Source organism: Rhinatrema bivittatum, chromosome 11 (assembly GCF_901001135.1).
Source record: "Rhinatrema bivittatum chromosome 11, aRhiBiv1.1, whole genome shotgun sequence".
In the NCBI taxonomy this organism is placed as follows: domain Eukaryota; kingdom Metazoa; phylum Chordata; class Amphibia; order Gymnophiona; family Rhinatrematidae; genus Rhinatrema; species Rhinatrema bivittatum.
The window spans coordinates 90,684,038-90,706,625 of record NC_042625.1 but is presented as its reverse complement, the minus strand read 5'-3'; the positions used below and the strand labels follow the sequence as shown (position 1 = coordinate 90,706,625).

General features: G+C 47.4%; 1 protein-coding gene across 1 annotated transcript in view; it reads right to left on the bottom strand.

Moving 5' to 3' along the window:
* RUNX3 (RUNX family transcription factor 3) overlaps positions 1–22,588 on the bottom strand; it is a 54,044-nt gene that overhangs the window by 4,227 nt on the left and 27,229 nt on the right. The window contains exon 4 of the mRNA XM_029571118.1: positions 15,679–15,840. Within this exon, the coding sequence (XP_029426978.1) occupies positions 15,679–15,840 (162 nt within the window). The remainder of the gene's footprint in view (positions 1–15,678; positions 15,841–22,588) is intronic.

The following is a 22,588-nucleotide window of genomic DNA, read 5'->3' as shown; positions in this document are numbered from 1 at the left end:
TAGGTCTCTATACTGAATTAAAAGGTTTCTCCACTAGTAAAGGGATCTGTTTCCCCAATTTAGGATGTAAGTTACAGGGAAAAAAAATCCTAGTTAATGACGGTTTAATAAACTGACATAAATGCTGCACTGCATTAAAAGCTGTCAGGAGCATCCCCTGATGGAAAAAGAAAAGTCGTGCAGCTGTGGAACCAGGAGTGGCCAGTAGGAGGCGCTGATGAATAGACGTGCCGTCGAAAGACCAGGGCTGTCGGGTGCAGTCCTAGCTGGGTTGCATTTCCGGACACTTAGACGTGAAAGAGGAAGAGAAACCAACCCCTTTGGTGGTGAAGAAGAGGAAGCGCAGTTGATAATAAGGAACTGGAGCTTATTCTGCTTGACCCAGTGAGTTAGAAGTAGAGCTGCTCTCTCAAATAAGACAGCATCTGGTTCTAATCCCATATTTTCAGCCACCACATTAAAAAAAACCATAAAAACCCCAACCCTAAATACATGCAGTATATGGCTCATGGGAGAATCTCTTACGAAAAAGAGCTGAAGTGCATATTCATGTAATGCTAGTCTCTGCCTTGTCCCAGTCTGCTTTCTTGGGATACCGCATAACCGACCTGCTGTCTGGGGGCAGAGGGTAGGTAAAGTCTCTGTCGTGCTGTGAGCTGCATGCCAGGTCTGCCGCAATGCTTACAAGCAGGCTTATGTTTGCACAGCAGTAACTCAGTGACTGCCATTGACCAGCGTGACGTTCTTCCATGAAGAGGGGCACCCAGACTCTATGGCTGCCAGTTCCTGCTTTGAAGTATTTGATTCTCGTGGGTGTAAAATGAGTTCATTCTCTGCAGAGCCTACAGTCATGCAAGAAACGAGGAAACATAACTTCAGAGTCCCTTCAAGTCTCTGGAGACCTCTGGATAGCCCAGCAAGCAGAACACGTCACTGCTGTACTGAAATACACACGCATGGCGTGCACTAGCACACTCGTTCCCAGCAAGAGAAGCTCTCGTCTTCTGCTAGTGAAGCCCCAGACCTCCAAATAGGTCATTTTTGGAAACTCGATAGCAGTCAAAAGCCATAGAAAAGCTAAGGGAAAATGGAGCCAAGAGTGGCACCATAAGGACAAAACACTCCCAAAGTGACACCAGACATAGGGGAGGACGCACACGGCGTAGCATCATTACTAAGGTCGCAAGCTTGACAGCTTTGGTGTAGTCCCTTTGTATGTAGGGACTTGTATGCGGCTTTTTACGGGACTTTAGAGCTACAAGTTTCTACACCCAATGGGGCAAAACCCAGACTGGCTCACAGCTTTTTGTTGATCTGGAGTCATCTGGCACCCCTGCTCATCGGTTATCACAATGACACTTTGATGTGAGTGAGGAGAAAGGCATAAGGTCGGTCGGTAATCCAGGGTATTTCCTATTGGTTGGAAAAGCCTCGTCAGTACAAAATCAACTTCGAGAGAGAGAGAGGCTGCTGGCACCTTATAAACTAACAGATTTATTGAGACCTAAATTTTCGACTGAAAAAGTCCATTTTGTCAGATATACACACACACACACACACGTTATATCCACACATATACATTTCTATACACACAGTGTTTTATTAGCTGATGGAAATAACCCCCTGCCACTCTTTCCATGTGAACCTTTTACTGCACTCAGATTTCGTTTCATGGTGCCGTCCACATAGCGCTTTCCTACCCTGGCGATGCGAGCCCAGCGTCGCGGTCATCTGGTTGCCAATCAAAATATTCAAAGGAAATGTTTATTTTCTTCTCTCAGAATCGCACCAGCTGCTGCACTAACTGAATAAGCCCATTTAGATATAAGAATTTAACCATTGTAAGGTGGAAGCTGCTCCCAAAGTACTCAGAACTTGACCTGATCCATCAACGGAAACGTCAGTGTTAGGGACAGGAGACTGGGGAAGTGTGGAATGCGTAGGAAGTGAAAGTCATTGAGTGGTCAGGGCCCTGACTGGGTAGTGTAATGGCCTCCGGGGTTTGCGAGCTCTCCCGGAGGAGGAGAGCCGTTCTGTAGCAATCCCTGGGCTGGAAGGCTCGGGAGAGTAATCAAAGTTTAACTAAATATTTCAGTGTGCAAATACAATTTACGCTTCTTGAAGGCTCCATTGGCATCATCTGGTTTTAGATCGACTTGGAGGAGGCACAGCCCTCTTCCAGATAAAGCAAGTGGGAGCTAGAGCCGCAGCCCTGCCTCAGCCGGGCTTATATTATCCTGCCAGCACTTGACATTCTAAAGCCTTTTGTCAAGTTGATGGTAGAAAGATAATGATGTAGGCCTGAGGAGGACTGTAGAATATTAATAAAAGCAGTTCCTCCAGGGTAAGCAGTGGAGCTGCCATTTCAAATACTATAAATAAGGGACGCCTTTCATGATATGATGATCTGGATCAGATGCTGTAAATACGGGACGCCTTTCATGATATCTTGGTCTGGATCACGTACTGTAAATGTGGGACGCCTTTCATGATATCTTGGTGTGGATCAGGTTCTGTAGATGTGAGACGCTTTTCATAACATCTTGGTCTGGATCAGGTTCTGTAAAATGTGGGACGCCTTTCATGATATCTTGGTCTGGATCAGGTACTGTAAATGCAGGACGCCTTTCATGATATCTTGCTGTGGATCAGGTACTGTAAATGTGGGACACCTTTCATGATATTTTGGTGTGGATCAGGTACTGTAGATGTGGGACACTTTTCATGATATCTTGGTCTGGATCAGGTACTGTAAATGTGGGACGCCTTTCATGATATCTTGGTGTGGATCCGATTCTGTAAATGTAGGATGTCTTTCATGATATCTTGCTATGGATCAGATACTGTAAATGTGGGACGCCTTTCATGATATCTTGGTGTGGATCCGATTCTGTAAATGTAGGATGTCTTTCATGATATCTTGCTATGGATCAGATACTGTAAATGTGGGACGCCTTTCATGATATCTTGGTCTGGATCAGATACTGTAAATGTGGGATGTCTTTCATGATATCTTGGTCTGGATCAGGTACTGTAAATGTAGGACGCCTTTCATGATATCTTGCTGTGGATCAGGTACTGTAAATGTGGGACACCTTTCATGATATTTTGGTGTGGATCAGGTACTGTAGATGTGGGACACTTTTCATGATATCTTGGTCTGGATCAGGTACTGTAAATGTGGGACGCCTTTCATGATATCTTGGTGTGGATCCGATTCTGTAAATGTAGGATGTCTTTCATGATATCTTGCTATGGATCAGATACTGTAAATGTGGGACGCCTTTCATGATATCTTGGTCTGGATCAGATACTGTAAATGTGGGATGTCTTTCATGATATCTTGGTCTGGATCAGGTACTGTAAATGTGGGACGCCTTTCATGATATCTTGGTCTGGATCAGATACTGTAAATGTAGGACATCTTTCATGATATCTTGGTGTGGATCAGGTACTGTAAATGTGGAATGTCTTTCATGATATCTTGGTCTGGATCAGGTACTGTAAATGTGGGACGCCTTTCATGATATCTTGGTCTGGATCAGATACTGTAAATGTAGGACATCTTTCATGATATCTTGGTGTGGATCAGGTACTGTAAATGCAGGATGCCTTTCATGATATCTTGGTGTGGATCAGATACTGTAAATGTGGGACGCCTTTCATGATATCTTGATGTGGATCAGGTACTGTAAATGCAGGACGCCTTTCATGATATCCTGGTGTGGATCAGATACTGTAAATGTGGGACGCCTTTCATGATATCTTGGTCTGGATCAGGTATTGTAAATGTGGGACGCCTTTCATGACATCTTGGTGTCGATCAGGTACTGTAAATGCGGGACGCCTTTCATGACATCTTGGTCTGATCAGGTACTGTAAATGTGGGACGTCTTTCATGATATCTTGGTGTGGATCAGATACTGTAAATGCGGGACGCCTTTCGCGATATCTTGGTCTGGATCAGGTATTGTAAATGCAGGACGCCTTTCATGTCATTTTGGTCTGGATCAGATAAACCAGACTGCCCTCCATAGTCCTAAAGGTCATGAATTTTGGTCTCTTCGTGAAACTTCAGCTCCTGCGCAGTTGTTAGGCTTAAAGTTGAATTTTAAAAGCCCGATGCGCGCATTAATTAGGGGATGTGTGAATATGTTGGGCTCATGTGCACCAAGTGGATTTTAAAAGCCGCCAGGATACGCCGCTGCGTGCCCACCTCGGAGCTTCTCAGAAAGGGGCAGTACATGGGCATTTCGATACTCAAACCAGAAATTTGCCTGTAGATACTTGCGCTCGGCCAGGTTATTTTACACCGTGCACACATATACGCGGGCATGTTATACAACAGCCGTGCTCCTGGGCACAGGCCGACGAACGCGAGTACCTGCGCGCCCGTGCATCGCCTTGAAAGTTACCCTCCCTGGCTTGTGTCCGAGGCCAGTTTCTATCTGGTGCTCTGTTCTTAAATTCAGGCCAGGTTACTGCACCACATAAATCAAACAAAAACCTTCGCCTAGGCTGCTACCGCTGCAGTATGGGGTAACTGAATGTAAGCTTTCCACAGTTGCAAGAGACTGCACTCACGTGGATGCTGAGCAGAAGGTACAGGACTAGAGGTCCTAGTTTAAGGATTCTAGAAATGGTAGAAAGTTTCCTCTGGGGTCCTCCTTGGAGCTCCTGAGTCGCTGGGAACACTGGGACAGCTCCTGGGATCCCTAATGAATCCCTGAGGATCAATCCTCGGGGCAGGGATGCAAGTGAAGAGACCAGTCCTGTGGCTCAGGGGCACAGCTTGAGCCCTCTGGTTTAGGACCAAGCCTGCCTCTTCTCCCCGCCCCCCCGGCGCAGCATTGTACAATGCTGGAGGCAGCATATTTTGCACGAGACATTAAACCACTGAAGACCAGAGGTGCACATTATATCCCCTCCATATTTTTCCTAGTAAGGTTCTATTTTGAAGGAGGGTGGATTTTATTACTCCCTGGCATCGTGGTGCATGCGGACTCTGCCAAGGATTTTCAAAGCAAACATACGCACCTAAGTTCCCTTTCAAAATCTGGGGGTACGTGCTTTTAAAAATGTATTTGCTTGGCAGAAAAAGAAAGAGAGGGAGGATCAAATAGTTATACTTGAGTGGATGGAATTGCTGGCTGGTTCGGCTTCCCGGCAAGTGAGGTCTTTAGGTTTAATTTCAGTAGTTTTGGTGGCCGCACATAATAAGACGGATAGCAGTGCGGCTATTTTTCTGTCTCTGGCTAACAGCGCTGTGCTCCCCCCTTATGTACGCACCCGTTTTTCAGTAACGTTACTGAAGTTAAGCATTTAGTATCTTATCTTCTGTGGAGACAGTGGTGCCTGCAGGCTCCTGCCCTTACAAATCTAAATAAACTGGAGCATTTCTGATCTGACACCTAATCAGAAACCCAAATTGGGTTTTTTTTGGTAGACTTTGGTTGCTCCTGTTTTAAGTGAGTATTAATAAGGATCTGGGTTATTGCTGTGAACGCTGTAAGTTCTGTTGTTGCTCCATAGAGATTCTTGGGCAGTCCATGCCAGAAGAGCCCTGCCAAGTCACCCAGCCCAGATGTGGTGGCGCGGCTAAGCCCCGATGAAGGCAATTTTAGAAAGCTTTACTCATGCCAAAAGAAGTACCCTGAGCTGACCAGGCTTTAAGGATGTCATTGCGATGTAATCTGCGAAGGTCATAAAGTTATGAAAATGGAATATAAAACATTCCTATTCCCTCCGATGAAAAGCTCGATGCAAGAAAAGCAGACGTTGTAGGAAAGGAGAAAAGCAGCGTTGCTCAGAGAAGCGGCAGTGCCGAGCGACTGTTCTGTGGAGCGCATGGCGAGAGAAGATGCAGAAAGGAGCAGAACTAGTTCCAGGCCTGATTAAAAAGAAGCTTCCAAGCGCACCTTGATACCTTGCCTGTCCCTGGTACAGAGGGCATTAGCAGTGACTCTGAGAGCCCGAGGTCTTCTCCAACACATCCTGGCATACAGGTGAGGTCCATTCCTGGCCTGGTTTGCTCCAAAGCTTAACCCATTTGGAGACCCCGGGCAGGATTATGTTCCACACGGGAAGAAAGGAGACCCCTGGGGAGGAATTCAGGGACAGATAAGAACAAAAGAGCATAAGATATGCCATGCTGGGTGGATCACAGTCCACTGAGCTCAGCATCCTTTCTCCGAGTCGCAAGTACCCTGTTAAGAAAATAAGAACATGTTTCTTGTATCACTCCCAGGGACAAGCGCTGGCTTGCCCAGGATGACTTTTGGATTTTGATGGCTGTGGTGATGGAAGAAGAAGAAGCAGAAAGTGCTGAGACCCAAATCTTTTCTACTGAGCCATCAGAACAGTACAGTTTTGTTTTGTTTTTATTTTGGAGCCCTGTACTCCTGGCTATCAGCAGGACAGATATTCAGAATCCGAGCGCACCCGCCCGGAAAGTGATGCTTGCATCATTTATACCTTCGGCCACGGAGACCTATCGGGGCCAGGATCTGCTGAGACTAAGTCCTGCTACTGAGGGTGGCCCCCTTTACAGCAAGCCCTAGCAGAGGGGGCCACATGCAAATTTAAAGGTGAATTTCAAAAGCCCAACGTCGCCGAAATTAGGGGATGCGGGAATATGACCGGCCGGCGCGTGCCGAGCCGATTTTAAAAGCTGCTTGGAGGAGCGAGTACTTGCTGCTGTGTGCACCAACGAAAAGTTCAGAAAAAAGGGGCGAAGCAGGGTCTGGGCGGGCGTAAATCCTTACGCGCGCTGGCTGGTGCCTGGGTCCCCCTCCGCATAACTTTACTTCTGCTCCGGACGTCGTGTAACTTATAAAACAAAAAAAAAAATAAGATCAGTGGGGATTTCAAAGTCTGGAGCTAACAGGGGAGAAGGGAGGCTAATAAAACTAGGGCGTTTTGGAAATCCTGTCCCGTTCCTGGGCCAACTGGGAACAAACTGGGAACAAACTGGGGAAACCGGCAATGACATCGGTGTGCGCGTCTTTTAAAATCCCCCCTCCCCCCCCTACTAACCCGGTAGCAGAGGCCTTGGCGCGCACAAGCCCGTGCCCACTTAAACGTGCGCACACGTGCGTGCAATCAGGCTGCGTTATGAAATGGCCGCGTTCCTGGGCGCGGGTCGACGAACTCGCACGCGTGCGCGCCCCCCCGCGCCGGTTTAAGAGTTACCCCGGAGCAAAGTCTGCGCGTCTGCTGCTCTCTGATCAAAGAAGGGATGGAGCTGCAGGAACCCTGATAGGGCTCGCCACGCTGTGCCCTGTCTGGTGCTTGGCAGCGTCTGTAAACCAGCCTTCGGGTTAGTGGTTTCATTATCAGTTTGAAGCACACGGCAGGGAAAACTTTCTGGCCCGCTGCTGATGCTAATTTTACCATTGTTCCAAAAAAAGAAGGAAAGAAAGGAGAGATGTCAACAGTTGGCATTTCTGGACGACCCTTTAAACAGCGATTGTCCTGACTCTGCTAGTTTGCAGAAATATTTGGTAATCCACTGTGAAAACCACGTGTACACCGGAGAGTTATTTGAGGTTGAGATTAATATTTGCATGAAACAACAAAAGCCTTGCAAAGCCTGCGTTTAGCACTAGCAGCAGGGATTTAACCCTGGAGATCTCTGCTCCTGGGTCTCTCATCTGGTTAAAACCTCCCGTGTCACATCATGCAAGGCAGAGATAAATTCGAGACCATGCAGAGCCGCGTGGGAGACGGAGACCCTCTGTATGGACCAGCGCCAGGTGTGACGCCGGTACTGGACGGATGCCACCTTAACAAAAATCCAGACGACCGGATTAATTTCTCCCCCAAACTCCAGCCTTGCCTGCATCCCCTCGCACTGCTGCGCACACCACCGATCCAGCTTTAATCCTTTGGACCTCAGTCCTGGATGATCTTTATGTCATGCGTCTCTTACTGAGCCAGCCAATTCTTTTTTTTTTTTTTAGGATTTTACGGACACTCCCAAGATCTTCCCAAAGGCGACTATGGGAGAGACAGCTCGGAGGGGACATTCCTTCATGGGATGGTCCCTTCACTGACGCACAGAACTTGTGTCCTCTCGCCCATTTGCTCTCATGGGCATCTGCAGTGAGACCTTTTTGTTGCGGGTGAGGGGCCTTGGACTGAGGTGGAGTTGGCGCAGCCGTCAGGAAGGAGCCCTGCAGGTCTCCACCTTTGGCTGGCGGAGCCGGCTGTGGCAGAGGCCCAACTGCAGCTTCACCTAAACCAGCCCTCGTTCACTTTAGGCTGAACCCTCGCATGCCGGGCCTGGCAGGTTTTAGGCAGGACCCTCTGCTGATGACCTGGATGTCTGTGGAGATTGTCGGGTCACAGGCCAGGTCCCAGGGCAGGCGGGGTGTTCAGGTGTAGTCAGAGGCAGGCGGTGGTCGGGGCAGGCTGTGTTCAGACGTGGCCGTGAGTCGGGTAATGGTCAGTGGTAAGCGGAGTTCAGGCATAGTTGTGAGTCAGGCAGTGGTCAGTGGCAGGCGGAGTTCAAGCGGAGTTGAGTGTCAAGCAGGCCAAAGTCATAACCAGAGGTCCATCTGAGGGAAGGCGGGACGATAGGCAGGCAGGGAGCGGAGGAACAGCACAGGGGGGCAGGCGATGACACAGAAGACACTGAAGAAGTAAGACTGACCACAAGACAAGGGGCTGACAAAGAACTGAAGACTGACCACAGGATGAAGACGAAGACCATGAACTGAAAAATGAAGACCAGAGACTGAAGAGACGAACGCCAGGAACACATTGAGGCAACTTGCTGTACTACAGTAGTGGACCTGTTGCGGAGGTGTCTAGGTGCAGGAGAACTGCCCTTATATAGAACAATCTCGGTAAGGTCATCAGCAGGGGCCATGAAGGCTTTCCTGCCGGGCTCCTTTTAAGTCTTAGGCTGAGACGCGCGTGCCTAGAGCCGGCGATGCGCGCCAGCGTTGGAGGATAGGCTAGATAGAGCGGCCTTCCGCTCATTCTTATGGGGCCTTCCCCATTATCAGAGATCGGGGCTGGAGGTAAGAGCGGCGGTCTGCGGGACAGGCCCATGGACTGCTGAACGCAACACTTTTGTGTAGGAATCTTGCACCTCCCATAAGTCGTAGAGGAGTATGTTCTTAGGAACTGGATTCCCTGCGCTGTTTGGAACTGTAGAGCCATGAGGAATGACATAGCTGGACTACACATGATGGGTGGAGATCGCTTGAGTAGGAGAGCCAAGGCTGTATGATCCCTACTAGCTGGACCCTTCTGCCCCCTCAGACATTTCTGCACTCGCTCCCATTCTTGCATGCTGGACGGCATCAACTGTGTACAATTCTGGTCGCCGCATCTCAAAAAAGATATAATTGCGATGGAGAAGGTACAGAGAAGGGCTACCAAAATGATAAGGGGAATGGAACAGCTCCCCTATGAGGAAAGACTAAAGAGGTTAGGACTTTTCAGCTTGGAGAAGAGACGGCTGAGGGGGGATATGACAGAGGTGTTTAAAATCATGAGAGGTCTAGAACGGGTAGATGTGAATCGGTTATTTACTCTTTCGTATAATAGAAAGACTAGGGGGCACTCCATGAAGTTAGCATGGGGCACATTTAAAACTAATCGGAGAAAGTTCTTTTTTACTCAACGCACAATTAAACTCTGGAATTTGTTGCCAGAGGATGTGGTTAGTGCAGTTAGTATAGCTGTGTTTAAAAAAGGATTGGATAAGTTCTTGGAGGAGAAGTCCATTACCTGCTATTAATTAAGCTGACTTAGATAATAACCACCGCTATTACTAGCAACGGTAACATGGAATAGACTTAGTTTTTGGGTACTTGCCAGGTTCTTATGGCCTGGATTGGCCACTGTTGGAAACAGGATGCTGGGCTTGATGGACCCTTGGTCTGACCCAGTATGGCATGTTCTTATGTTCTTAACTAGCAGTAACAAGATTGTTGGCAGATCAGGACATTTTAGTCCGTCCAGTCTGCCTACCTTTGCTTTATTAAATTAACAGAAAAAAAAGCCATTCACTTTCTTATTTTTTTTTTTTCCAAGGGAAAAAAAGCCTCCTTTTAAAACAAATATACTTCATCGTTGATCCTGACTTCAAAAGCAGGGATCTGCCAATCCACGCGTCTTCCTTCTCTCCCCCCACTGCCTCCCATCTGAAGGGAACTGCTCTCACTTTTCTCTCGTCAGACTTTCTGGAATACGTTCAACTATTTCAGCTAAGAGCCGAAACCCTGCGGGCGAGGATCTGGGAAAAGAAGGATGGGAACCTTGGCAGCAGACTGAAAACGACTTCCAGGATTGTCGTCGTGTCTGTGCACGACCAGCGATAAAGGCCAATTTAAGTGCATTATAATGAGAGCCTGTTTTAATCGCTGCATTTACAGTCCTTATTTTAAAACTGCAAACCCCTCCATTTACTGCCAAGCACACCGTGCAAATATTTTCTTCAGCGCACAGGGAGGGTCACAACCCAAATGCACCATAATTATAAGGAGAACGTGTTAAAGAAACTTTGCAGACTTCTCTCCTTCCTGAGAAGAATCTGGCTCTGTCTAATGAACTAAAAAACCGTGAACAATGCCTGAATAACATCACTGATCTGCTCCTATGGTTATATAGATAAGGGGCGAGGCTCCGAGTTACCTGGATAAATAAAGGCGAAAGTTTTATCTTTTTATTATTATTATTATTATTTTTTTTTTTTTTAATCTGGAAAGAAACAGGATAAAAGAACCCCCAACTTTCAAGCAATTCCAGGGACAGCCTCAGACGGTTCTGGGTTTTCCAACTTCTAGCTCCTGGAATGTTTTTTCGGGAGGGGGGAAATGGAGCCTGCAGAAAGCAAGATGACAGACCTCACTGGTGTCCTCAGTCCCCTCCCTCCCTGTCTTTGAACGCTGACACATGAATGGGGAGAAGACTTTTCCTGTCAGAGGAGCAACCTTTGAAATTAAAAGATTCCAGAATGAAATACTGAAAAATCTTTGTCCGCAATGGTTCTGAAAGACCTACTTAAAAGTGGGGCTTTCTTTAAATTAACCCAGGAAAAAATGTCTGTGCATAGAGGGGGTAATTTTGTTTTGTCTCTGCCCACGTCTGCGGTTACTTTTACACTAATGATTAATGAAAGGGAAAGTAGGCATCCATCATCCTGCCCAAACCACCGGCACACAATTACACCTGCGTGTGCAGATTTTGGTTTTCTGGGAAAAATTAAAAAAAATACCCGCGCACATGCAAACCCCTGCGCAGCCCCACTCCTGGGAACAGCTCTGCCCACGGCGAGTGCGCCTGCGCCCATTACTTCAGGGCTTGTAACTCCCCGTTTCCTGGAAAGGGCTGTTAAATTTGCCCTCAGAGTGGGCCTACGTGCGTTAACAGCTTCTGGAATGCGTCTCGCGGAAGCACTAGGGTCCCAGTCGTGTCACTTTCTATCTGCGTCAAGGTCTGAATGGGAGGATGGACGGACTTTACAGGAAGGACAAATAACCGAAGGGGGAGACTGAAAGAGCCTTTCCCACTAGTAAATCCCTAGTCAGAATCTCCCTCCCTTAGAATAATATTCTGTTCCTGAAAATAAATTTAAAAAGCCTATAATTAGAAAAAAAAAAAAATCACTCAGCTATTAAATAGACAAAATCATCTAACTCTAAAAATTATTCCAAACAAATTAAGGGAGTCCAATTTTTTTCAGCCTTGCCTTAAAGGAATTTTCCAGGTAGGTATTAGAAAAGCAAACAAAAACAGAGCCGGTTTGAGTCCTGTTTATAAGAGGAGATGAATCAGACCCTAGAGAAATCTCTGTAAAGCAGCAGAATTATAGGGCTTGGATCCTGGACAATGTCTGACACTTTAATGCTCGCTTCTTAACCGCGCTGCGCCTCTTAATTGTTCAAAGATTTGCTAATTAAGATCATCCCTGCAGTTGGGTCCATGTAGCTGCTCCGTAAAACCTGGCGGGTGTGGGCCTCTCCCAAACCACAGCTCGCCGCCTTGCTTAATCCCATTTCTTGCACTTTGTCTAGCAAGAGGCTGATAACCCGCAAACAAAAAACCAAAAATAGGTGCATTTATGCTATTTACAGCACAACCAAAGTCTGAATTATAAGGATGAGGATAATCAAAGGCAGAGCGGCAGGTGGGACAATGATTTGGGCTCTTCGATTATTCCCCACCCTGTACGCGGGGAAAAGCACACACATTTCTAAAAAAATGCACGCACGTTTCATCTGCATCCTAGGAAGGCATTCCTGGGGGGGGGGGGGGAGAGAGAGGGTGGAGAAAGGAACAACAGCTGCGGTTTTATTCCAAAAATTTACCAGCAGATAAAAGTTGGCACAAATCTGTGCAGGTAATTTTTCGTTAGGCAATAATCAAAGCAATCGGTGCGAACCGAGTTTTGCACCAACCTGGGTATTTTTGATTACCGTCTCCTTAAAGCTCAAATTGTGGCTCAACCCAAGGATCAGGGTCACCCATAACTCTTTAGTGCCTGCTCCCCGTGTCAGCCGGGGCTGGGAAGGGGATGGGGAAGGCATTCCCAGTCACCAGCAGGTAGAGAGTCCCAGTCCTTGCGCAAGGGTGACACCTAGTGGTCAGACTGAGGGCCCATGTTTGCTGGGTTCTGGAAGGAGCCGAGACCCGTGGGCTGAAGGCTGCCACCACGGCGGCTGAGCCGACTCCGAGACTGAGATAGAGAATTTTCCCCTGGGAAAACTGCACATGAAGATCCACCTGAGCTAGAAGCAGGAGGGAACTGCCAGATCAAAAATAGCCCCCCCCAAAATTCCCCTCGGTGGACTACAGAGAGAGAGAATGAAACATGGAAGCCCAGGTTGCTGTTTCCTAGATTTCTTTTTGCATTTCTGTGCGCCTGTCTGGGGCGGGAGATATAAAAGCCTGTGGTAAAGCCCACGGAAACGCAGACTCCTGGCTCACGCGCGCCCGCGGGCCTCTCGGTGCCATGTTCACTTGCTGTCTGCTGAGGCGTTCCTTGCAGTGCAGATGAGGAGAGGTAAAAAAAAATAAAAGAAAATGTTGAAAATTCTCTTGGGGACCTCTTTCTGGAGCAGGAATGAGAGCTTGCAGCTGCCTCCTTCAGGCTCCGGTGCCTTCGTGCTCGCCTCGTCCTCGGGCTGTGCTGCCGTTTCTCGGAAGGGGCCCGACTGCTGCACCCGGGCGGCGTGCTCAGTGTGGGCCTTGGCACCACCTCACGCGAGGTCTTCTTTTGGAAGCCATTCTCCCTGTAGGGTTCATTCTGGCAGTGTTACTGACCAAATCTGCTTCTCCCCCCGGCTGCTTAAGGGTCCAGTAACTTTTTTTTATTTTTTTATTTTACAAGGGACAGGCTGTCCTTTTAAAATGACGTGAAAGCAAACAACATTAGCTCTTTTGTTTTGTGTCACTTCCCATCTGAACAAAGTTCCGTTTGATGTCGTTATGCCAAACTGTTTTAGCAGATGCTAAAAGAAAAGCACACGTTGTCAAAACACGGCACTCGCTAAATCAAAAGGAAGTGAGCAAAAGGATATACACGGGGGGGGGAAAAACTCAGAAACATTATAAATCCAAAATGAAACGGCAGAGCAACATGAAACCCTTATACTATTTACCAACAAATGTTACCGGTGCAGGTAAAAATCTGTCGGAGAAAACCAATCCACACCCAGGAATGGGGACCCTGACAACCCCACCACGAGCTGCGAGTGAAGGTGGTCAAGCAGGGGAAGGGGCAAGCACAGTAGAGCAATAGTCTTCTGCTGTAGCTGAAAAGCCTTTGGGGTGGGCTGATCCTTTATATAGTATATAGGTATACTGGTGCAATAATGGTGCTAACTGGTAACCAGTAGTCAGGTACTGGGACACGAAATAGGTCCTCTTAAGGAAAGCTCTACCTTCTATTTAGTGAACATTTCAAAACTACGCACAGCAATGAATAATCAACTTTTATCAGTTAAAATTAAGGAGTTTTTTTTATTTTTTACTCTTCTAAAACTACAAAATCTAACTGTATTATGAAGAACTTAAGAACATAAATATGCCATGCTGGGTCAGACCAAGGGTCCATCAAGCCCAGCATCCTGTCTCCAACCATGGCCACTCCAAGTCACAAGTACCTGGCAAGTACCCAGACATTGGATAGATCCCATGTGCTACTAATGCCGGCAACAAGCAGTGGCTAATCCCTAGTGATCAATAGCAGTTTATGGACTTCTCCAGAAGAAACTTATCCAAACCTTTTTTAAACCCAGCTATGCTAACTGCCCTAACCACATCCTCTGGCAATGAATTCCAGAGCTTAATTGTACCTTGAATGAAAAAGAATTTTCTCTGATTAGTTTTAAATGAGCTATTTGCTAACTTAATGGAATGCCCCCTGGTCCTTCTATTATCTGAAAGAGTAAATAACCAATTTACATTAACCTGTTCAAGTCCTTTCATGATTTTGTAGAGCTGTATCATATCCCCCCTCAGTCTCTCTTCTCCAAGCTGAACAGCCCTAACCTCTTCAGCCTTTCCTCATAGGGGAGCTGTTCCATTCCCTTTATCATTTTGCTCGACCTTCTCTGCACTTTCTCCAGTGCAGCTATCTCCTTTTTGAGATACGGTGACCAGAATTGTACACAGTATTCAAGGTGCGCTCCTAATGTGGAACCTAACATCGTGTAACTGCAGCCAGGGTTATATTTCCTTCTATGCATCACCTTGCACTCACAATGTAAAATGTTGTCTTAATACGCAAAGTCACGCTGAGCCAGGTCCTCTTGTAGTGAATAAGGCGATCATCTCCCAGTCCTCTCAGGAAACACATGTGGTGCAGTCTCACCCACCCCACCCTAACATTAGCAAATGGTTTTTTTTTAGGTTTGCTAAATCTTCTGCAGAAAAGAAGGGGGGAGGGGAAGATGTCCCTGCCACTTTAGTAAAATGACTTCGTGCCTTGTGCCGAGTGCCAGCTGCACGTGCTCTGCAGGCTTCACCTTTAGACAGGTTACACCAAACCTCTTATGGCCCCGCAGATCAAAATCTTGTGAGGAATTTGTTTAGCCCAATGTCTTAGAAAGGAAAAAGTGTGCGTCGGCAGGCGGGAGAGAGAATGCAGGTCCGCCAGCCTCGAGTGCGCAAGACCTGTGCGGGGCTTGCAAGTTTTGAGGGGACACCTGCACCCCTTCTCCCTCCCCCCCATCCCAGAAGCAGGAATTCCGAGGGAGATCCGTAATCCTCACAGGGCAGCTCCATGCCTAGGTTCCCTGCTCATTACCATTCGTGCATTCACGAGTTGGGCATTTGGTGTTAGTTTGGGGAGGGGGGAGGACTCTGTAAGGGATCCGGCAGAACTTTGGGAGCGAGAAGCCCACCTGCGCTAGCGGCAGCGTGCTGGCTATCTTGACTCTTGAAGTTCCCTGGACTTCAATTAAGCAAGAATCCAAGACCCCAAAGAAAGAATGCACGTCCCTATTCTGACGTTAATTCAACTTAAGAAAAGTTGATCAGCAGCTACCAAAATAAAAAAAATAAAATGTGATTTCTAGGCATGCGCTGATTTGCCTTTGTTCAGCAGAAGAAAGCAAACATTTCCCTCCCCTGTTCTGGAAGGGCTGACAGGAGCTGTGTTCCCTTCATTAGGCGCGCTGGGCGTTTGGTGCACTGTGCTGACTCTCCCTGGGCACCTACCTTGTATCTGCGTCTGAGCCTGAGAGCTGAAGTGGCCGGGGGTGCCGAGGGAGGCCCGAGGGTTGGAGGTGTTCGGGGTGACTCGAATAGACTGGCGCAGCCGTTCCAACTCGCTGAAACGATCGGGGAATGACTTGGGGTCTTCGAGTTTTTGCCGGTGCCCTACAATAGAAGAAAAATAAATAAAAGTGGAGGGGAAGGAATTTATTTTTTTTCTTTCTCAAAGAAATTCCTGCTTGCCGAGGAAAGTAAAGTTAGGGCAATAAATATCTACTGTACTTCTGAAAATGTATACAATGTATACATGACCAGTAGCACCATGGACCCAAAGGGAATCTGGTGCCAGCAGGTGGCAAGAAGCCTCTGACTGCCAAATCAGCATGGCATTACCTACAGTTAGTAAGTATGGGCATCTCTGTCCTTGAGATTACAGATGTGCGTTCTGTACACTTCTGTGCATTCAACCACAGGGATATATAATTTTGTTTCATTTCTGGGGTTTTTTTGGGGGGGGGGGGAGGGAGTAGTTTCATTCTGTGTTTTCCTTCTTAATTCACACTTAAGTGGTTTTAGCCATGCACTAAAAGATTCAGCACACGCTATCCTGTTTAGACAACACTAAAATGGTTTTAACGCATGCAAAAACCTTTCAGTGCTCTTTACCCAGGAAAAAGAAAATGAAAAGTTTTAGGGTGTTTTTTACTCTCGTTTCAGTTTTAAAATGACCACAAAATGAAATAAATATTATAGTGGTTTAAATTGACAACCAGAGAGGTGAGAAAATATATTAAAATGTTTCCAGACTCAGACCAGTCCTGGTGTCCTCCGGATGTGGAAGATGGGTTGTTTGTTTTTTTTAAAGAATAAACAAAAAGAGGATTTCTCTTTTCCTGAATAATTTCACAAGAATTCACCACCTGTTACACCTGCAGAAACCTTTCGCTGTAGCACTGTGAGGGTTCGTTTGTAACAACCCCCACATAAAATCCATGCATGAGTTACATCAGTTTTGAAAGAGAAGGTATTCACATATTTTCACTTTAAAAAATGACCCCACCAAAACTACCTGCGCACCCAGGTGTGCAGTCATTATGCAGGAAAATGTGCCTGCAGAGCTTTGAAAATGCAAACCTGCACGTTTCCCAAGCTGAGGCCCAGGAATGCCTCCGCTCACTGCAGATACGTTTACATGCATTCAGGCTGCGGGGGGCTGGGTATTTTATAACAGGTCATTCACTCTTTCACCTGTGCTGAAAATCTTGCAAAAAAGAGTGTGCAAGATGAAAAGGCTCCTTTTAAAAATCTGCTTCTCTTAAGTGCACGAAATGCCAACCATATAATTTATTGACCGGGTTTTGAAAAAGGCAGAAAGTTTTGCTCTTCGCTCTCATTTCTGATTGAGTTTGCTGCAGGGGGGGGGAGGGGCAGTTTCTCTTGAGCCACTGAGAAGTTCTGCCTGGGGCCGACCCACATGGTATATGATGAAGACTGGCAACCTCGCCCTCTGACCCCCCCCCCCAAAAAAAAAACATTGAAAAACATCCATAATTTCAAAGCTGCTGGTGCATTGGAATTAATTGAAAACACCACCCCAAATTAGAAAAGTCACGCCACATGAAAGCAGCAGCAAACATTGATGTTGCTGCCGTGAAACATTTGGTTTGCACATGAGAAAATGGGAACTTAGATGTTTGCTCCCCAGAGGCTGGGGAGGTCACTAGTAGCTGCTTGATTTCAGGCGCTCCCTCATTGACCCCTGGATCTTCTCACTGGTAGGGGAGGGGAGGGGAGAGGGAGCCTGAGCCAGAAACAGGGGAATACTGTTCACATAATCATTTGCAAATCCGGTTTCTTGTAATGGCTTTCTAATGTTAGTCTGAGAATTAGAGCTAAGCAGCTGCCCCTTTTTCGGAGGGCTGGGAAGATGGACCCCATCCAGGTGGAGCTCTCACCTTTCACCTTTCACCTTTCACCATGCTTCAGCAGGACCTGCACTCTCCTCTACAAAGTGATGCACTGATTTCTGCCCCAACGAGCAGGCGTGGCTGACGAGAGCAACACGAATGTGACCCGAGATTGTAGCGAGACACGAGATGCACAACAAACAGTTTTTAGTGCTACCCCACGGGAGAATCCTTTTCAGGGTGGAGGGTTAATGTGTTAGGTATTAGGGATGTGGTAAAACACAACGAATGAGCCAATTTTCGGTTGGGTTTGTTTCCACCAAGCCAAAAACACTGACCCATCTGAAAAAATCCGAAATGTATTTGGCTCATTCATTTTTGGCAAATAGCAGGCCCTCTTTGCTAATAAAAGAATATTCAGAAAGAAACGCCCCCACCCCCCACATCTCGCTTAATCCTTCTGTGGGCACCTCTGATGAACAAAGGGGCAGACGCGATCTCTAGTTGCTTCTGCCCTGCCTACTCCTTGGTTTAAAATGGCATCAGCTGGACCTGAGGGCAGCGCCTTTGCTTTATGGTACCAACCCAAAACTGGCCTGATTCAGTGCTGGCCCCATTGCTTTCCTCTGTATCTGTCAAAAGAGTTTTGCAGCAGGGGAATCCCTTTGTGGGCGTCAGCAGGAATCCCCTTGCTGTGAACCTCTTTTGACAGTTACAGGGAGTGATGGAGAGAGGCAAGGATATTTATTACCATTTTGAAGGAGGGAGGGAGGGAGGGGAAGAGGACATTTCTTAAAGCAAAGGTGCTAGTCTCCAGGTTGGCAGTCAGGAGCGTCTGGGCACTGTGCCTGCCCCCTTTCTACATTAGGGGCCCTCATGGAAGGGGTAAGTGAGGTGCCTGGGGGGGGGGGGGGGGGGAGATGCTGTTTCTTTTTGTTTCTTTGTTTAGGCCGGGGTTGTTTTTTAAATTTAAAGGTGAATTTTAAAACCCGGGCGCATGCCAACATTGGGAGATGGCACGCATGTGGCTCTTGTGAGTGTCCACCTGATGTTAGAAGGCGCCCAGATGCGCGCACAAGTGCCACTGCATGTACTTCTCATGCCGGGCAAAGAAGGGGTGTGATGTGGGTGGGGCCTATGCATTTTGGGGCGTGCATGCAAGTCCCTGTGCGCCTGGACGCTTGTGCAGATCCAGTGCCGCGTAACTTTACTTCTGCTCTGGAGGAGGTGTAAGCTTAAAAAAATATATACAGAGGTTTGTGGGGTCTGGGGCAACTTGGGGGAGAACCCTGGATGAACTGGTGGAAGAACTGGTGAAACTGGTCTCCAGCTGGATGCGTGTCTGTTATAAAAGACGGTCACTTGTGCGTCCATATGCCGGCTTACGCTGCTGGGTGTGCGCACATATACACATCTAGGCTATTTTATTACACACGCGTGTACGTGTGTGCATGTTATAAAATGGCACACGTATGCGCCATTTCAAAGTTACTGTCCTGTAGTTTATTTTTATTCAGCAAACGAACCAAACCAAACCAAACATTTAAATGACCCGAAACCCAAAGGAAATACAAAAGCTGAAATGAAAAATAGCAAACAAAAACTTTTGGCCTGCACATCTCTATTGGGTATACCAAAAGCCCAACGTATATAGGTAAGGTAACCTGAAATCTGGCGTGATATTTTGGACACCGTGAAACCCCAGGGTAGTTAGAATTGTTGAATAAGTTTGTCTCCTGCACATGCATGAATAGTGGATATGTACGCATGCATGTGATCACAGCTCAGTGTGCTCAGTCAACAGCAACGCCTGTCGTGATGTCATGATCACTGGTGCAACCAGTCCAATGAAGACGGGTCAGGTTCTGAGCATCTGCTAAGGCAAGCCACAGGCTTTTAGAAGTTCAAGCTTGGCTTTTTTTCTCACATGGCACCTTAACAGTAATGTCCTGGGATTAACAGGGATTACTGGGATAACTTTCTGGGATCTGCCAGGAACTTGCGACCTGGTTTGGACGCTGGGCTCCATGGACCTCGGTCTGACCCAGCATGGCACTTCTTATGTAGCAGGTTTCAATGCAATGCAAGTCTAATGACTTCAGTGGACTTTACACAAGAGCTTCAATTCCAGATATAGGTAAGTTCAGTTCATATTAATCACGCAGGTCTAATCCAAGATCAGAATCTCCAAAGAATCAACTCCTTCACGTCAGCAACCATACAACTTACTTCAAATAACAAGACTTCACTGATCTCCCATTGGGTAGTCCTATGAAAAAAATGTACTTCACCTTTTGTGACTGGTCAGCCACTTTAAAGCGAATTACATTCAGGTACCATGGGTGCTTCCCTGGTACTCAGCATTTTCCCCATAGACACAGAATGGGAGAAAACCTTTAGTAAGTAAAGCTCTAAATTTGTACGCAAGGCAATGGAGGATGGAGTGACTTGCCCACGTTTACAGTGAGATTTGAACCCTAGCGTCCTTGGTTTGCAGCCTGCTGCTCTAACCGCTAGGCTTCTCCTCCACTCCAAGCCTACGTGGCTCAATGGCCCTCAGATTGCTGGGAACAAGGTGTTCTGCCCAGAGATCCATTTTGTAAGCTCTATGGGCCAACCCAGTTCCTCAGGGATGGGGTTGCCTCAGACTCCTTGCAAACCAGACGGGATTGCTCAGTTCATCCACCTAGAACTGAAGATAGAATGGGACATGACTTTTCTACATAAATAAATAATAAACGTTAAAGACACCCAACCTCTCAACCCAATAGCCCAATGGTTCAAGGCCTTACATCAGGATGGCACAGGACTCTCTGGGTCTTATCACAGATTTTGGACCTTCTTCAGCAGTATTTAGCAATAATCTTCCCTCTCCTCCCTCCAGTGTGCAACCCCCTTCCCCCACTTTCAGAAAATTGGCTGCAACTCCAAATCAGGATTCTCCAATGGGGGCAGAAAAATGCTGCAAGACCCAACGGGGGAAATAACAAAATCCTCTTCACAGTAACTACAGTGTCTCAAAAAAAATAGGCAAACTCCAGCAAATGCAGAACACTGTAGCTTCCAGATGTCCCTGCAGCCTCCTTTGCCAGAATCGCTTAGGCTCTTTCGCTTGCTAATACAAGATCTCCTGTAGATGCTGCAGCCCTGCAGTCCCCGCTCGCCTTCGCTTGAGATGGACCCACTCCAAAGGCTGCATCCAGAGAGCTCTCACCATCTTCTCTTACACAAAGGTAAAGTGCAGCTCAGCACCGCGCATTTCTGGCGCTCCATGAGGGATTCTTGGACACCAAAGATCTGCAGAGGGTTGAGCTCTCCTCGCAAACGGGAAGGTCTGTCACTGCCCACAAAACAATAGAAAATATGGGACCTCAGACCCATTCTCTGCAAAAAACCAAGCGGCCTTCCCACTGGAGACAGAAAATGGAGAAAAGCTTTCTTCCGCTCTGCACTCCCCCAGGGCACCGACTCCCTTAAGTGCCTCATGACACGGACACGACACGAGAGCTTCAGAGCGAGCCACGTCTCCGAGCCATTAAAGTACCCGAAGCCTGCACACACTGACAGCAGCTCAGCCTTTCTGCAAGAAGATGAGGGGGAGGATTTCCAGGCTGTGGCTTGTTGCACCAGATAAGGTGTTAGGTAGCAGGGCCTTCCAGCCAGCTCCAAACGTTGGTCTCTCTCTGAAACGCTTTGCTCTGGAATAAGTGAGCGCTGTTTGCTTTACCTGCAATGTCGCCATTATCGACCCGATTCCATGTCATCGGGGGTTCGGTTTTCTGCCCGACCCTTCAAACTCGCCCTCCTGGTGTGCGTCGGTAACCGGAATCATCCTCGACGTTCCCACAGAAGGGCAAGTCCGGGATGAGAGCTTGAAGCACAGCGGCCCGGGTATTCCTTGGCAGGGGGAGACTGCCAGACCCCTCTCATCCCCTCCAACTCCCCTCAACTCCATCCCAGTCACCAACAAGCTTTGCTTTTATTGGTCTCGGACCCTCTCCAGGTGCATTTATCTCTCGTACAAGTCAGCCCCAAATATTCTCCAGAGCAGGACATTGTCAGCTTTGCTTCCACAAGTTCACTTCGGTACTTGCAGGGTGGGAGGAGATGAGGATGTGCATGCAAGGGAAGGCTGACTTTTCTTGGATGAGATTTAAACGGAGATCTAAAGCCCCTTGGCCTCCTTCTTGCCCCAGCAACAGGTTCGTTATTGCAGAAGGAGAGATCTACCCCCTGGGGGTACTGATTTCTTGGAACAATACTGACCGGGCTCTGATTTGCAGATTATATTTATGACTGATCATGGAACTTGCCCCCTGGCAAAAATCGGCTGTGCGGGTCTGCCAGTGTCCCTTACCCCTATTCTAGGTTCATCAGATTCGATTGGCCGGCCGCACCCCGTCTAGTTTTCCAAAAATGAATTGTTGCAGGTTATTGAAGAGAAGCTTATTCCTTTCCAGAAAGGGTGTGACCCGAGGGGGCCTTCTCTCATGCTCTGGATTAGCCAAGGGAAGCTTACTCTGTGCTACAAGGCTATGGCCCAGCACTGATTTGATTTTTGGGTTTTGTTTTTTTTTTGCTAGGTCATGCCATGTTACCAACCTGAAACCTTTTTAAACTTGCTTCTGATTCAATAATGGGAAAAAGTATAAGACGGAGGCTGTGGCTGGTCCTGATCTTTATTTACGAAACCTGCTACTGGTTTGACCCAAGTGAGGACCCCTTATTGATGAGTCCATTCCATAAATTCAGAGTTGTTACTGGAGCAGCAGGTGAGAATAGTTGAAAATAACCCCGAACGCCTTTTGATTTCCCAGGCGTAGCAACGAGGACTCTGGAGCAGGACGGGAGGGTCACTCAGTGGTGGCCTGCTCTGGGTGTCCCTTGCAGGGGCAGAGAGTCCACCTGTTATAAATGATGGAGTCGGGTCCGGATAGAGCCATAGACTGTATAATTGGGACCAATTCCTTCATAAGCCCAACAGGGCCAGACGCACTTGGAACAAT